At 42.1% G+C, this 17,571-nt stretch overlaps 1 protein-coding gene across 1 annotated transcript; it reads left to right on the forward strand.

Annotated features, from left to right (window-relative positions):
* Positions 1-4,902: 4,902 nt before the first annotated feature.
* Positions 4,903-13,083, forward strand: LOC142656440 (protein spinster homolog 1-like). Its single transcript, XM_075831368.1, has 12 exons — positions 4,903-5,180; positions 5,569-5,634; positions 6,246-6,382; positions 6,904-7,055; positions 7,230-7,299; positions 7,601-7,743; positions 7,830-7,982; positions 8,557-8,746; positions 9,223-9,288; positions 9,553-9,651; positions 10,020-10,191; positions 12,160-13,083. Exons 1-12 carry the CDS (start codon positions 4,979-4,981, stop codon positions 12,162-12,164), a joined length of 1,455 nt encoding a protein of 484 aa, XP_075687483.1. The 5' UTR covers positions 4,903-4,978; the 3' UTR covers positions 12,165-13,083.
* The last annotated feature ends 4,488 nt before the right edge of the window (positions 13,084-17,571 follow it).

A 17,571-nucleotide genomic window follows, 5' to 3' on the forward strand; every position in this document is an offset into this window, starting at 1 on the left:
CCCGCCTCCTTCTCCCTCGGTCCACAGCTTCCGACCAGAGATAACGGAGCCAGTAAGCTCCTTATCTGGGCAGATAAGGAGCTGATGATCACCTTGATTGTTTAATCATGGTGATCATAGAAGTTTTTGTTTGCTTAACAAACTTTTCAGCTCTGAACTCTTAGGCCCTATTCACACGACAGGGTTTCCCGGCCGTGTGACAGGCACTCAAAAAACGTCCGTCACACGGCCGCAGTAGGAACAATAGACCCCAAATAGAGCTATTCACACCACCGATTTTTGACTATCCGGTGAATCGGGCTGTCAAAAAATTGGGACATTCCCTATTTTCGGCCGTTCTTTCGGCTGCCCTTCTCCCATAGAAGTCTATGGGGCCGGGTAATACGGCCATCACTCTAATGTGTTCCGAGTGACGCTCGCAGTGCGAAGTGCATGTAAGGAGGAGGAGGGTATCTTTTTGCTCCCTGTAGGAGCGGAATCCCCAATCCCCAGTCACAGCTTCGGCAACACTGTGGCTGGGGATTGGGGTTTCCGTTCCAGGAGAAGTCCCTGACTACACTATCCATATACAGACACAGTGACGTCAGGTACTTCTGAAGCGGGATCCCCGGCACTGTGGCCGGTGTTTCCGCTCCAGGAGAATTCCCTGACTTCACTGTCCATATATGGACAGAAAGGTAGGGGGGTGGCATCTATGGGGGGGAGCTATGTAAAAGGGTCCTGTGTAGAACTGCCTACAGGGGGCTGTGTGGAATTACCTACAGGGGGCTGTGTGGCATTATCTATGGGGGGCTGTGTGGCATTACCTACGAAGGGCTGTGTGAGGGCTGTGTGGCATTACCTACAGGGGGCTGTGTGGCATTACCTACAGGGAGTTGTGTGGCACTACTGCCAGGGGGGCTGTGTGGCACTACCTACAGGGGGGCTGTGGCAGTATCTACAGAGGGCAGTGTGTGGCAGTATCTGCAGATGGCAGTGTGTGGCATTATCTACAGAGGGAAGTGCGTGGCAAAAATGTTACAAATTAAATTCATCCATTTTTAAAACGGACAGGGAAAAAACTCGTATGCAAAATCAGCTGTTAAAAACGGAAACACGAAACGGAACGGATGCAAAATGGCCGAGAAATACGGATCAAAACGGCCGTTTTTATTGGCCGACACTCAGACCCTGTTGAGTAAATAGAGCCTTAAGGCCCTTTTACAGTAGCCGACACTCGGCCAGTGCAGCAAGCGCTTATCAACGAGACATCAGTGATCGGCGCTCGCTTGCTCCTGTCACACGGAGCTATGGATGTGGACGAGCGGTCGTCACTCCGATCGCTCGTCCCCATACATTATTATCATGTCGGCAGCGCGTCTCCCTGTTGACACAGGGAGATGTTCTGCCGACAACGATAATCTTTAATTTTTTAAAACGATATGACCAGCAGATGATCGAGTGTTATATTAACCGGACATTTGTTATTGTTTTCTCTTTTATGTCTGAAATTTCTTGTCTTCTCAGAAAATATATAAACAATTTTAAAAAAAAGACTGACACTTCCTGTTCTGTAGAGATCTCTTCCCAACATTCATGTCATTATCATCACAGGCAAGATTACAATGACTTTTATGAATGAATTAACTGCCTTTCTGAGATCCCGGCTGCTAAGGCTAGTACCTCATTTCGCAGTTTATATTAATTTTATGTCGTGTACTGTGGGAAAAACCGTACCTTTCTGTAGTGATTTTTTTAAAAACTCGGCACAAAATGGCGTGGTTTCTGCTGCGAATCATAGCAAAAAATCGCATCTAAATTGCGACATGAGATCCCAGAGTCCTGTGCAGCCACAACTCTTGTGCTAGACTTTCAAACACTGACCGGGAGATCAATGCATCCTATCATGGGTGATACTGCTTGCTGAACTGTGTATCTAATTCTATCATGTGTGCTACTGTCTGCTGAGCTGGTGTATCTAAGCCTATCATGCGGGATACTGTCTGCTGAGACGCTTTATCTAAGCACTGTAGACGGTGTATCTAATACTAGTCAGTGTATATATGCGATCCAGAACAGACTCACCTCTGCTACATCCCATAGACTCTACTACACTACATCTGACATATTCATCATTACTGTATCACTACTACATCTGATAGGACACACACTCAGCTCTGAGGTATCCGATAAACTCAACTCTGCTGCATCACTAGTACTTCAGACATGAGACAGACTGTTGAGTTTAGCAGATGAAGCCCAGCTAAGTGCATGTCCTGCCAGATGTAGTAGTGAAGTAGCAGTGTTGAGTCTATAAGATATAGCAGAGCTAAATGCATGTCCTGCCAGATGTAGTAGTGATGTAGCATAGTTGAGACTATCAGATGTAGTAGAGCTTAGTGAGTGTCTTTTCAGATGTAAAGTGATTTTGCAGGACACTTACTAAACTCTGCTATAACTGATAGACTCAACACTCCTACATCACTATCAGATGTAGTGGAACTGAATAAGCGTCCTGCTACATCACTACTACATCTGACAGGACACAGTGAATCTTGTAAACTCAACACTACTACATATGACATAGTAAGTTCTGCTTGATCTGATATGATCAGTTCCGCAATATATGACATACATGCCACCTCTAGCGGAATGCCTGGAAATTCTTTGAAAAAGGGGGAATCTACGCTAATTCTCGGTGCGTCTGAAAGCTATGGGAAGCGCAGGAACGGGGAGAGTTCGGTAGCTGAACATCTCGTCTGAGATCTGTTAAAGGGTAGTTTGGTGTCTTTGGTCTGTAAACTGGGGGTCGGTAAAAGGGGGGCTCTGGTGTGGGGTCTGTATACAGGGGGGTCTGATCTAGGGTCAGTATAAAGGGGGTCCGGTCTGGGGTACCTTTAATGTTATGTCACCAGCTTGAGACGCATCAGAAGATGATACTGGTTTAAGTCTCTGAACCACTGTTCTCCTTCTGTATATCCAGGTCATGTCCATGAGTCTCCCATTGACTTCCATTACACTACAGAGTGCCGGAGGCCAATTTATTCTAGCGAGTTGATTTCCATTTTCTATTATGGACAGGTTTACACTTCCATAGAAGTAAAATAATATAAATGAGATTATATGGATGTTATATAGAGGGGTCGTCCATTAATAATCCTCCAACAAAAGGCCGAGATTAGAACCACTGAAGTTCCCTACCTAGGACCTGATTGGAATGGGCGCCATGTAATACTAATGTATGGCCGCCCTCAAATAGACCTGAGACCTGGAGAAGCTGCATGCTGAAAAGCGGTTGTCTAGTTGGAACAAATCTTTTAAGGTCCCTGGTGTCAAGTGGGAGGGGGTGACTGTAGAGGCCCCCAGGTGGTGGATGCCTTGGGTGTATATACTGTATAGGTATAAGTAACTGGACTAGAAGTAGAGATATTGTAGAATGACAAATGTGTAACAATATATAGTATTATATGTATAAAGATAGGACCCATGGCTCTGCACATACATATATATGGAGGAATGTGCTGTAACTTGTCAGTACATGCTGGGAGTTGTAGTTACATAGCAGCCTGACAGCCACAGGTTAGAAAGCACTGATACAGATAGAGGATGTTAAATAGTGAGACAGGTTATATAAGAGGGGCCATCACATTATTGTACAGTAGTCATATAACTGAGCCACCCATTGTTTATTAACACTTACATCACAGTGCCCTCAACTCCTATGTCACAAAGCGATGATGTCACAAAGGAATAGAATGGACGTGGCCTCAACTCCTATGTAACAAAGCGATGATGTCACAAAGGAATAGAATGGAGGTGGCCTTGATTATCACCGTTCACATGATGAGAGCGCAGAGAGAGTGAGAAAAGAGAGAGAGATTGTGAGCGCCGTTTAGTGGAGAGAAAAATACTTGTGAGTACCCAGTTTATTCAATTTATTACATTTAACAAGGGTGATAAGACTTTTCCTGCAGATTATTATACACCTTACTCCCCAGCCGCACATCTAATTCTACAGCAGCTGATTGGCACCGATCACTGAGCTCTGCTGCATGGTCGTGGGCATCGTATACATGGAGGAACATATATCAATGGGACTCACCTGTATAACATATAGAATTATCTTCTAAACAATAATTCCACAGTAAAGATCACAGACATTCCGGATTATGAAACGGTCATAGTTAAATGGATTGTTTTATTAAGTTAACCCTTCTCTGAAGACAGTAATCCGGCGATCACCTGATCACTAAAGATCTGACTCCTGGGACATATGGACAGTAGTGGTTTTGATGAGACAACCCCTTTATAATGTTCAGGAAGACAGAGCAGTAAGATACTAAATGTGCAGCTAATGTTCGTCTATGGGGTTATGTACGCTGCCGTGTATTTAGCTTGTGGTGTTTCTATATACAATCTGTGTAAAACAAATCTCAGCATCATCCATCAGATGCCATAAGCCAGACAAGTTCTGCCCATAGATCCAAAGGAGACCTAAAAAATGGTGGTGATTTCTGAGTGAGCGCCATATTTTATACTTGAAAGTGCTTGTACTGCTTTTTTCTATCAGACGGAATAAATCAGAATCATCATAGAACCAGTGCGGCGAGCGATACCGAGATCAATTTGTCTGTTTTGCTCATCTGTATAGAACGCTGTATTAGTACATTATTATTATTTATTAATATTTGTCTGTGGTCCTGACATTCCATATTATCTATTAGAATTTCTTGAATAATGAGATATTAATTATAAGGGGGAATTCACACGCGGCAGATTTAGTGCAAAAATTTGTGCAACTTTTCCATTCATCTGACTGGGACTTGCAGAAATCCATATGCTTGCTGATGAAGATGAATGGAACTTATTGCCAGTCACAGAAATCTATGCAATAAATCTGCCGCATGTGAATATACCCTAATAGTAATATAAAGTGATTACATATTATGTCCCTTTTCTGTTTTTATTTCCAGAGTTTACAGTCTCAAAATCCGTGAACATGGCGTCTCGCCATGAGAACGTGGACGTGGAGAAAGGCCTTTTGGCTCCTCCATGTGAAATGGATAAAGACGATGGCGAAAGCCCCAGAGCAGAGGACGTACATGACCGTACTGGAATCTCCTACACACGATCCATCGTTATTGTAGGGATTCTGTTCTATATAAATCTGCTATCCTACATGGATCGGCTCAGTGTCACTGGTAGGTGTGGGGTACTTCATTTTATTTCTGGGGTTTATCAGTACTGTAGCTGTGGAGGCACTTATAGCGAACCTCCACTTTCAGTAGAAAAACGGTTATAGTGCAGGAGTGCGCAGGAGAATACGCTATAATTGTTTTTCTAAATCACTTGTATTCGCTCTCTTGCATCTAGCAGCAGCGCGGACTGTGTAAAGTCAGTGGTGGCGGCTTCTCGTCTCCATTGCTCCCATATCCAGAACGGCCTCCAGTGCCTTAAGATTCTATAGCGCTGACGCCCATTCTAGAGATCGGTGGGGGTCCCAGTGGTCGCTTCCATTAATATGCCTTATACCTATATGATGGAAATACATGCATTGCTTCTAGTGACATCTCTCTTTTTATCTGACAGGGGCGCTGCCATATTTAGAAAAATCATTTAATCTGAAAGACAGTGGATCTGGTTTGCTGCAAGCAGGTAAATATTAATATAAAATCTTGTTTTGTAAGTCACCTGGAATCCGCCATTTTGGGAACTAAACCAATATTCTAGAGAAGGTGACGAATCTATTCACTGGAATCTCATGATCTGACTGACACAAGGTTGTGATGTCATCAGGTTCTAGTGAAGAAATAAGACAGTTGGTTGCACTACATAAGGCTGGGTACACAAGTCGCGGTCAAAATGTGTTTTATTGCCATAAATTGCCACAAAACAGCACGATTTTGCAGTGTTTTTGCGACATGACCGGGACATGAAAACCTAGGATAATGGTGTTCTGCTGTGACTGGGCTGACAAATCCATAATAAGGCCATAATAACATCCATCAGCAGCATTTACCTGCTTGTTGATGGGTTCCAGTGATAACCCAATATATGACATTAAGATGTACTATATCGTTTTTACTATATACACAGATTTACAAAAAGTTTTATCAAACTGCAAAAGTAATTGAAGGGTTAGGCTTTACATTAATGAATGAGAGTGGGAATTTAAAAAAAGTGGGGAATTTGGTTTTAATAGTTTGTCCATACATAAATGTCTGTTGTATCTTCCTTTCACCTCTTCTCTCCCCCTTCCCTTTCAGTCTTCCTCTGCAGCTTCATGTTGGTGGCTCCAGTATTTGGATATTTGGGTGATCACTGGAATAGAAAATATCTGCTATGTGTTGGGATCACCCTCTGGTCAGCCTCCATCCTTGGCAGCTCATTTATTCCTGATAAGGTAACATCCTGAGTTTATTATTAAAGGGGTTTTCTGGTACATTCCCATTGATAACCTATCCTTCTTCCATGCTCAATCTGTGGGGCTCTGACCTCCGGGACCCACAACAAGCGACCCAATGAAGTGAATGGGACAAGCTGCAGTGCCAGTCACAGCCGCCCTTATCTACAAGCCGATGTGCCTGTGTAAACAATGAAAGGGACACATCGCTCACAGGAGTGCCACGGACCCACATCAATCATACATTCCCTGGAGGAGATATATCAAAACTGGTGCAAAAGTGGAGTAGATGCCCATGGCAACCAATCAGATTCCACCTCTCACTTTTCTAGAGATCTTAAGGAAAATAAAAGCAACAACCTGATTGGTTTCCATGGGCAAATACTTCATTTTTCCTCTGCACCAGTTTTGATCTATTTCTTCCATTGTCTATCCTAACAATAGGCCATCAATATTAAAGTCCCAATGGTAAAGCTTTACTAAAGATGTTATTAATTATGATTTTTTTTCCTTTTCCCCAGTATTTCTGGCTGTTCCTGCTCATGCGAGGACTGGTTGGGATCGGTGCGGCAAGTTACTCCACTATTGCCCCCTCCATCATCGCCGACCTATTTGTAGCAGACCAGCGAAGCCGCATGTTGTCCATCTTTTGGACTGCTATCCCCGTAGGCTGGTGAGTGTCCTGTGTAAACACATTATTTTACAATTATTAACTGGATACAAAAAGTGTCTAATATATATAATGAGTGTAGAAGTTTATACTGTTTATATCTATGTCTATAGTTATATTTGTGCAGAGATTATGCCCTTTCTTAACTATAAATCTTCTTCATTTTTGCCTATTAAGTGGCCTTGGATACATCATGGGGGCCAAAGTGACAAGCGCTCTTGGTGGTGACTGGCACTGGGCACTGCGGGTAAGTGAGAGGATTGCAGGATTCCTGCAGGCAAACTATTATTTCATTTTTTGTCTTATTATTGGAATTGCTCCCATTATCTTCTGGACCCATAAACAATAAGTAGGGACTTGGGAAAGTTCCAGCTCTATGAGTATCAGTCCGGAGGCTGTAGACCGTCATTTATCGACACTGACGTGTGTTGTCTTTTGTTATTAGTCATTTCTAGGTTTTGCCCCTTTATCTGGTTTCAGTCACTTCATATTTGTAATACTTCTATATATATATATAATATACATTGTCTCCTCCTTCTTCTGGACAGATCATTCCAGGTCTGGGGATTATAGCCGTCCTGCTTCTTATCTTCTTTATGAAGGAACCATCCAGAGGAGCCGCAGAACAAAAAAGCTATAAACACCCAAACAACAATTCTTGGACGACCGACGTGAAAGCTCTGCTGAAAAAGTGAGTGTTTTCTGTGTAGTGATGGTTGTCGCTGGCTTTACCCCGTGTCTCTTGTGTCACTCACATTTCTCTCTCTCTCTCTGTAGCCCGAGCTTTATGCTTTCCATGCTGGGATTCACAACTGTGACATTTGTTTCCGGCTCCCTCTCCCACTGGGCTCTGTCCTTCTACAAGCGGGCCCGGGTAATCCTATACAGAAGTGATCCATGTCAGACTGCAATATGTCAATTTGATGACAGGTAAACGCTTATTTACTGTGTGTGCCAGGAGGTTGTGAGGGCGGCTATCTGCCATTATGTCCATACTCTTCCTTTCTCTACCTGAGTTTTGGGCACGGCTACGCGGTGAGTGGTCAGGGCTCCTGGCAGCCATCTATTTACAGGGTAGGTTCAGACATGGGGTGTTAAATGTGGATTTTACTGCGTATGTGCCACAGATTTCACCCTTTGCATTGCTAAGGGTAAAATCCACTGTAAAAATGTGCGACATTTCCGCAACGTGTATTTACAGTGAATAAATTCTTGTGGATATTTATTTGCCAAACCGCACAAAAAAATCTTCAACAATTCTGTGATATAAAACCTCACCCTGATAGTGTATATAGACTGCTACGTGGCTGTCTGCTCTATACTGACAAGATATTTGGGATAGGTCCATAGAGAGCCCTGTCAGCCTGAGAACAGAGTTTATGGATTTAATCTTTAGATACATGCAGATAGTTGGAGCAGTAGTCATACTCAGGTCCTTTAATCATCATTTATATACAATTGTGGAGAATCCATTTGATGACCTCTATAATCTCTTTCTTTGCAGTCTGATTTTTGGCATGATCACTGTGATCACCGGAATCGTGGGAGTTGGAGCTGGCGTGGAGATAAGCAAGAGGTTCAGGAAAATCAACCCACGGGCAGACGCATTAGTCTGTGCGTGCGGAATGCTGGGTGGCGCCCCTTTCCTGCTCTTGGCTTTGTTATTGGCAAGTTTCAGCCTTGTGGCCTCCTATGTAAGTGGCTGATGAACAGCTTTCTGTCATTGATGTTCTTTCTTTTAATTATATTAAAAAGGTGAAGAAACAATATCCATACACATACCTGTAGATATACATACATATACACCTATACATACAATCATACTGTATATAGCTGTGGATACCATACACACACAGATATACAGCTTTACAAACACATACTGTATCTTTAGGCAGACATATATAAACATACAGTATACCTTTACATACATACATACATACATACATACAGTGTATACCTGTGGATATCATACACATACAGATATACTGCTATACATACACATAGACACACACGTATTCATACACATATACATTATTATACAGTGTAAGGTCTATACGCAGGTTTAATACCCACCCTGTGCAGAAGAGTTCAGGATAAGAGGTAACTTATTGTACTGCCCCCTCCCCGTATTCCCCATTTAGTCTTTTCTGAATGTTTTGTCTCCCCTCAGATTTTCATCTCCATCGGGGCATTATTGCTGGCACTGAATTTTGCCATTGTGGACGACATCCTGCTGGTAAGTGATCAGAAACCACGAGGATGTTTCTCTATTACAGCTGAAATGACATTTATTTCGCATGCTGTCTTTTTTCCGGCCTAGTTTATGAAATGCCACTGACTCTGCAATAACTGCCAGACAAGAGACGGAGGACACTACAAGTACAGACTGCGCTGTCTGCAGATATTGTAGCGCAGATATTCCGTCACTTTGTCTGGCTGCCATTGTTGAATTAGGTTCTGTAACTTCCTTCTGCCTACTCAGAATGTCCTCTTGTTTTAGAGTGTGGTGACCCCCAGAAGACGATCCACAGCGGAGGCCCTACAAATAATTGTGTCCCACCTGCTGGGTGATGCATGGAGCCCCTCTCTGATCGGAGTGGTAAGTATTAGTTACATCATCGTCCTAAAGGGTATATAAACAAAATTCTTTACCGTCGGGGCCAGTCTTAGCCTGCATGACACCCTTTGTGAACAACTTACCACGCACATACATTTCACACAAAGGAGACAGCACTAATACAGTACACCCCCACCAAACAGACAGTAAAGATATAGCCACCATATAGTGCACACACATGGCCCATACAGCACCCTCAGTGAGGAGCTGTCACTCACCACCACCTACAGTCTGCTGTCACCGGATTTCTGCATTAATATCCAGCATCCGCTGTCTGAGAAAATCTACACATATTCTGATATTTCCCATAATTCATCTTACATAACAATGTGTTATTTTCTTATCCTCAGCTATCTGACCTCATCCGCAGAGGAAAGCCAGAATCCGACCTGCTGATGTTTAACAGCCTGAAATATGCCCTCATGGTCTGCGTATTCGTGAGCGCTATCGGAGGAGGATTGTTCTTGGCAGCTGCCCTCTTTCTTGAGAAAGACCGAAAGAGGGCAGACATGGAGTCTGAAGGTATCTACCCTGTCTGTGTGTATGTCCACTGTCTACTCATGTGTCCTGCAGAATTAAAGTGCAGCTCAACCTTGGATTTACACTGGCTCTATGGTCAGAAAATGTTAAATAATCACAAATCCCTAATCCTATTCTAATGCGTTAACAAATACTTATTTTTTTAGTGTTGAAAATCATGGTTTATGGTAATCGTTAGTGGGGGAAATTGTCTTTTCTGACAGACGGTAGAAAGATAGTGAATTTTATAGTCTTTCACCAAGATTATGATTCGATAGAGTGCTCCACAATTATCAAAGACAAAACCACTGGAGTAGAAGTGGAGTTTCTTAAAACATAACTTTTACTGTTGTTCCTTCTTAGAAATGTGTTGCACAATATTGACACATATATAATATATGTAGGAAGTAAATTTTTTCCTCCTTGTTATAAAACATTCAATAGCACAATTCAATGTATCATCCAAGCTTAGGAGATGTAGAATTGAAAAAAAACTCAGTCGTTTATACCTTAAACTTTCAGGGTTGTCAAAATGTAAGCTCCATTTTTTTCTTTTATATCTTATTTATCCCAATCGTCATCTTGCAAATAATTATAGAGCCTCTCGGGTAAATACCCCCCTACCCGTTCTGTTGTCAGGTGCACTTGGTTGGACTCCTCAAAACAAGAGCACTGGGAAACCTCTCTTCAATGTTAGAGATCAATATTTTCCTCCCGACGCGTTTCTTTATGGCCCGAATTCATCAGGGAAGATTCGCCATTCAGCCGTGTTAAGTCCACTAGAGCTATAACTGCCGTTCAATAACCCTGCAGTGGCAAGGAAAATTCATGGCCCATGTGTTGCCCTTGTTGGAGTGAACGCCTGTTCACGGCGTCTGACGACGCTATTGATGGTTTTGTAACAAGGAGGAAAAAATTTACTTCCTACGTATATTATATATGTGTCAATATTGTGCAACTCATTTTTAAGAGGGAATAACAGTAAAACTTATGTTTTAAGAAACTCCAGTTCTACTCCAGTGGTTTTTACTTTTCTGACAGATGAAAATATTTTCTATTGATCAGAAATGTATAGACATTCCTTCTTAGTGATAATTGTTATCGCTATGACCAAAGCCTGTAATGGGTATTGCTAGAGAAGCAGTCAGATTTAATGATAAAGATTGGGTATCAGATATGGTCTTGGCAACTGAAGTGCCTTTCTGCAAGGACTTCTAATATACCTCATTAGCAGTGAATGGGTTAAAGGCTATAGACACCTTTGCAGACATTTTACTTTCATTGCATTGTATGTATTTTATTAAATAAAATACATTTACAATTGGTTTTAATTATAAAAAAACATTTGAGACAGTTTGCCTTCTGCAGCTTATATGTTTTACAATACAAGCTGCTGGTTGCCATTCAGTAATTATTCCGTCAAATGAGTTTACTGTCGGGTCAGTCTCACACCCCTTTCTCTGCTCTCCTAACATTGATCTAAGCTGCCATCTTTACAATGAAAGAAAATAAAACTAAACTTAAATCAAATAAAATGTCAGCTTAGATTAGCGTTCAGGAGAGCAGAGAGATGGGCTGGAGACTGACTCAACAGTTAGCTCGTCTGACGGAATGAGCACTGATCGGCATAGAGCAGCTTGTTTTGTATTGTAAGACATAGAAGCTGCAAAACACAACTAATTGTGAAAATGTTTTATGTAAATAAAATACAAAGCAATAAACAAAAGTCTGCAAAGATGTCCATAGCCTTTAAGATATTAAATCTGATCTCTGATTGGTTACTATGGGCAGTCAGGCCAGATTTTAGCTTAGAAAGTTTTGATAAATGAAGCCCATGGGAGACTTTGATAGTTCACAATTTTCAACTACTCATTGACCATCTAGTGGTATGAAGTAGAATAATATAAAATGAGAATTATCTGATAATGTATTCCTGCAAAATCAGGCTTATATGTTTTTTTATCTTAACAGGATGAAGTCTTGGTTGGACATTTTATATTGATTTGTCCATGGCTGCACTGGTTCTTGAGAGCAAAAGAACCCTGTCCTTAATCTCCACACGAGGACAAATATAAAGTGAACACATTTTGGAGCTCCTCAGACTTTCACCGTAATGAGCAGCAGGGCTCTGCTGCTCAAGACATGACTATAATGTTTCCAAACAATCACTAAAAGTTTCAGTGCATGCAGAATCAAGAACACCACACAGAACATCTATTCTTGCAACAGGAAATCAATAGTTGGCAGTGGAAGTCATGAATGCAAAGCTGCCATGACCTACCCTGTTACTGAATCCAGTGGTTTAAACATTATAGATTCTACACCGATAATTGAGGGAACTGGACCTAGAGTGTCTGCAATTCCAAAGATTGCATTGAGGAAGAAAACAAGACCTACCTCACAGACTCATTCATATGGAATTTCCACTGAGCTCTTCCTCGGAAAAGCATCCCAAGGAATTTGCATGAATACCAGCAAACATAGGTCCACCTCAAAGGATTTTTTTCTGTGCCTGTGTCTCGGCTGAGTCACAGTGCCAAACTGGACTGGACAAATCTTTGTACTACAGATCTGGATCCCCAGACTGTGTGTAAAAAATGACAAATGTTTCTGCCTGTGGCTCGGCTGAGTCACAGTGCCAACCCGGACATGATTAGTGCCACCTACCAACGATTTATGGCAACTAACAACATGACTCAACTGGAATACCTTTCATCCACATTGCACCAACAGAAGAGACTGCAGTTACAGACCATCTCTAGTTGAAAAAAAGAACTTTAAGAATAGCATGTTTTTAACTGCTCCTGGTTACACCTTAAATTCCTTCATGTATACCAACCTTATGTGGAAAATGTAGTCATGTTATTTTAATAAAAACATCAAAACCTAAACAAAGTGTATTATTATATAAGTAACAAAATACTATAGAAAACTGTCTGTACTCTTAAACTTTCTGATATATCACATGTTCTGGATTAATAGAAAAATGTAGGGAAAAGCTACTGAAAGTCATGAAATCCAATCAGAGAAAGAGTCAGGATTGAAATCTAGGCAGCAGCTACTTCTCCCTTAAATACGTAAGCCACATTGTTAATACAAAAAAATAAACATGGAACACAGAGCCATCAAACCAAAGAGAAATCTTGATACACTATCATTTTATGAAAATAGTTTTATTCATCATAATTAATACTTTATTACACATAAATACAAAATTAGAGATACAAAAATTAACCCCCCTCCCAAGTATATACTATAGACAATTAAAATATCATAAAATATACCAGGTGTAATATAATGAAAAAATATTAAATATAATATAATCAGATAGAAAAGTCCTCATACACAAAAGCATGTATCTTTAAGAAAGGATGAAAGACCACATATGTGTGTCAACATGCAGTAGCAGCATCAGGACACCAGGGGCCTGATATAGATAATGCTGCAATGACAGGTCGCTCCAATACCAAGAGTACGATGATATAATTAAGATATGGAGCACTAAGTCAAAAATATATCAACTACAATGAGTGTAAAATTCAACTATACCTGCAGAGGACATAGTGGAAAAGTATTACACCTGAACAAGCAGCACCTCGACGCGCGTTTCGCAACCTTCGTCAGGAGATGTGCTACTACATTGACAGCCAAAGTTTAAATACTGTGAGCCCGAAAATAAATGACCAATGGTGTGCAGCAGGAGAAGACTACTCCCACTGACATAACTAGCGCCGCGCTGTAAAAAATGCCGCGCAACGATGCGTGTCAGCCGTGGGGATGATGCGGTTCACCCATCGGGAAGGAGCGGGTCACGCCCCTCAATCCAATAAGTGACCGTAATAATATCCAGACAGTAGGCGAGTAACAATGACAACGCCCACACACATTAACGCCGATATAATGTGGTTCACCCATAGGAGAGGAGCGTGACACGCCCCTCAATCCCATTTGTGACCAGACGGCATATACTGTCAACAGGCGAATAACCATGACAACGCCCAAACATATCAGCGCCGGCACGAATCAACACAAAGACTTGGTCAGTAAGACAAATCTTTATGCCAAGCCATAACACCATCACGGACATAAATTTAAGAAGGCTCACCCGACAAAACCTGAGTACATGTTGTTGATGAATGACCTACACATCCTATACAGTGCATAAAAGATATGTTATAACAAATAAATAAATAAATAAACAATATTTCAATACAAATACAGAGAAAAAGAGAAAAACGACAGTCAGACAAAATATGTAAAGAAATAATAAATAAGAATCAAAAATACATAAATATTTTTAACAGCATTCTTAGGCTATGTTCACACGGGGTCTTTTGCCGAGTTTTTTGACGCGGAAACCGCGTCGCAAAACTCGGCAGAACCGGCCCGAGAACGCCTCCCATTGATTTCAATGGGAGGCGTCGGCGTCTTTTTCCCGCGAGCAGTAAAACTGCCTCGCGGGAAAAAGAAGCGACATGCCCTATCTTCGGGCGCTTCCGCCTCCGACCTCCCATTGACTTCAATGGGAGGCAGGAGAAGCGTGTTTTATGCCCGCGGCGCTCAATGGCCGCGGGCGAAAAACGGCGCGATAATTGCTATTCACACGGAGTATTTTGGGGGAGGAATATCTGCCTCAAAATTCCGTTTGGAGCTTTGAGGCAGATATTCCTCCCCCAAAATACTCCGTGTGAACATAGCCTTACTTTGCAGCATCTTTCTACAACTGCCTAAAATTTTTCCCAGTATTGTACGTCTTTATTTAGAGGGGACTCATGGCAACTATTTATATTTAAATGTCTTTGCATAGCTTGATAAAGAAATAAAGATGTTTTTATACATTTTTGGTCGTGAACAGTTACATTTATGTGTCATCTTTCCTTCGTCTCATGATGATATAATATTGACACATATGTGGCACCTCGACTTTTATTAGAGGTGCCCACAGTTATTATAATAGATAACACTTTGACTGCTCAGATCAGACAAGTAACCTTCTGCTGGATCTAATAGGAAACTCATAGGGAGGCGTGGGAAAGACAGAAAAGAAATGTTAAGAAATATATTATAGCTTATTAGGCGCAGCAGTTGCCCCAATCCAAGGCTTCTCCATAGACACTGGACCTCCAGTGCCTACTGTTAAATATGGTGCTCAATCTTTCTATAAAACGTCCTCCAAATGATCTATGAACCATATGATCTCACAAAACATTAGCCAATTTGATAGACCACAATCCAGCATCGGAACATGACCAAGTCCAGTCTTTGGTAGAGCCTCAAAAACATAACTTCCTTCCACTCCACCATATTCAGCAGACTTGTCAGACATACACAGAGTTTAGAGACCCTACTTGGTTTCAGAAACTATATCTCTCTCATACAGTGACAAAACAAAGACTACTGGCCCAACAGAGAACCAGAGGACATGTGCATGTTCTTTATAGATGGAGGGTGGGCCCTTAGAATCATCTTCTCTGGTGGACCAAGGAACCCCAGTCCGACGCTGCTCCAAATTATTTCTTGGGGCAACAGCTTTATATGCACCATCTGTGTAAATGTGGTTCAATGCTTACTGCCTGAACAAAACAGCAGACCCTTATACAACACATATAACTTACCTATCACATTGTACGGGCCTGTAGTTCCCATTGCTTTACCTTATCAAACTCTTTCCTTCCCTTATGTCTCAAAAATCCCCACTTTCTGTTGTTAATGTTGGAATTGCATTTATCTGACAATTTTTACACTTAAGATGGGATGTTTCTCTCAGTGGAATGTAAAGTCATTGTCCCAACACCAGATGAGGGCTATGAGGGAGCCCCCTGTTCCCGCTGCCGCTGATCAATACCTTCACCATTCTCTACATGCAGCGGTGGGTTTTAGTGGAGTCTAGACATTACATTTTGTCTTCTAGATCCCCCTGTGGTCAATAGTCAGGAGACACTGGTCTAGTTTTGCCCTATGGGTCAAGGCACATGGGAATATCAGTGCACAGCAGGTATATAAGAGGGAACACACAGAACTTATGCTAACCAGAAAAAGAGCGCAGGTGAGGACAGCAGCAAGACGACCTTCTTTCCAATGCTTCCGGCAATCTGCCTGTAAAAGAAGCTCCCATTAAAGGATGACATTTACCTGACTCCTTATATCCTCAGAACTGCGGTCCTCCCGCCAGGGATGTCTCCTTACACTTAACTGATCATTAAGGGGTAGTTCACACTGAGTATTTTGGTACTGATTTTGACGCGGAAACCTCATCGGAAATAGCACCGAAAAACACCCGCTCGAGGGAAAAATAAGCAACATGCTTTATCCTCGGGAGTTTCCATCTCTGACCTCCCATTGACATCAATGGGAGGCAGAGAAAGCGTTTTTCGCGAAAAAATTCCTGAAGCAATTTTAAAGCAGATTTTTCTACCTGCAAAATACTCAGCGTGAACAGGGCCTTAAGGTGTATTCCCGTCTTAAACATTTATAACATAATCACAGGGTGTGCCACCAATGCCTTACAAGTGCAGGTATCACCTCTAGGAACCTCACCTATTGGATAAACAGGAATCCAGTGACCCGTGTCTGCTTATTCATGGACGCTACAGACTACATAAAGTTCAATATAGAGTCGCTATCCATTAAAGTCTATGGAAGTTATGGAAAGAACTACTTGCTTCCCCCTTACTGGATGGCTGAGGATCCCAGAGCTGGGACTGACACCTATCAGGCATTTATGCTACACACTGTGGATATGCCATATATGATTAAGATGGGAATATCCCTCTAAGTGATGTTATCATTTCCACTTTTTGATGATAAATACAGAGCGCAGTTGCAGTGTGGTTGTTTGATTTGTTTTGTTGTCATAGGAGACTATTGAAGATGTAGGGGGAGGAATCCTATACAGATGGTAGTATGGATGGTTGCGTGTAGGTGTTACGGCCAGGGCCGCTATTACAATTTTCTGGGCCCCATTCAGTGAAATGGTTATTACCCCTCTCACCCCGATACTCTATATATCTAGGAGAGCACGCTTGGTTCACATTATCATTGTGCTTAACCCGTTAGTGATCGGCCCATCGTGTTTCTACGTCGGTCACTAACGGGCCTTATTCCGATGCCATAGACTTTTTACGTCGCGGCATCGGAATAAGTAAACAGAGCAGGGAGCTGTCAAATCTCCCTGCTCTCAGCTGCTAGAGGCAGCTGAGGGCTGGGAGCGTCCCTGCTCTGCCGGGTGAGATCGATATTAGTATCAATCTCACCCGTTTAACCCCTCAGATGCGGTGCTCAATAGCGAGCACCGCATCTGAGTTGTTTTGGAGAGAGGGAGGGAGCTCCCGCTCTCTCCCACCGACACCCGGCGATACGATCGCCGAGTGTCTGTGTCTTCTA

Source organism: Rhinoderma darwinii, chromosome 6, assembly GCF_050947455.1.
Source record: "Rhinoderma darwinii isolate aRhiDar2 chromosome 6, aRhiDar2.hap1, whole genome shotgun sequence".
Classification (NCBI taxonomy): domain Eukaryota; kingdom Metazoa; phylum Chordata; class Amphibia; order Anura; family Rhinodermatidae; genus Rhinoderma; species Rhinoderma darwinii.

What these genes read in the sequence shown, in the direction of transcription:
- LOC142656440 (XM_075831368.1), top strand. Translation starts at nt 4,979, where the DNA reads ATGGCGTCTCGCCATGAGAACGTGGACGTGGAGAAAGGCCTTTTGGCT. An exon ending in GTGAAAGCTCTGCTGAAAAA is followed by an intron (nt 7,744 to 7,829) that starts GTGAGTGTTTTC and finishes CTCTCTCTGTAG; the next exon opens with CCCGAGCTTTATGCTTTCCA. An exon ending in GCCCCTCTCTGATCGGAGTG is followed by an intron (nt 9,652 to 10,019) that starts GTAAGTATTAGT and finishes TCTTATCCTCAG; the next exon opens with CTATCTGACCTCATCCGCAG.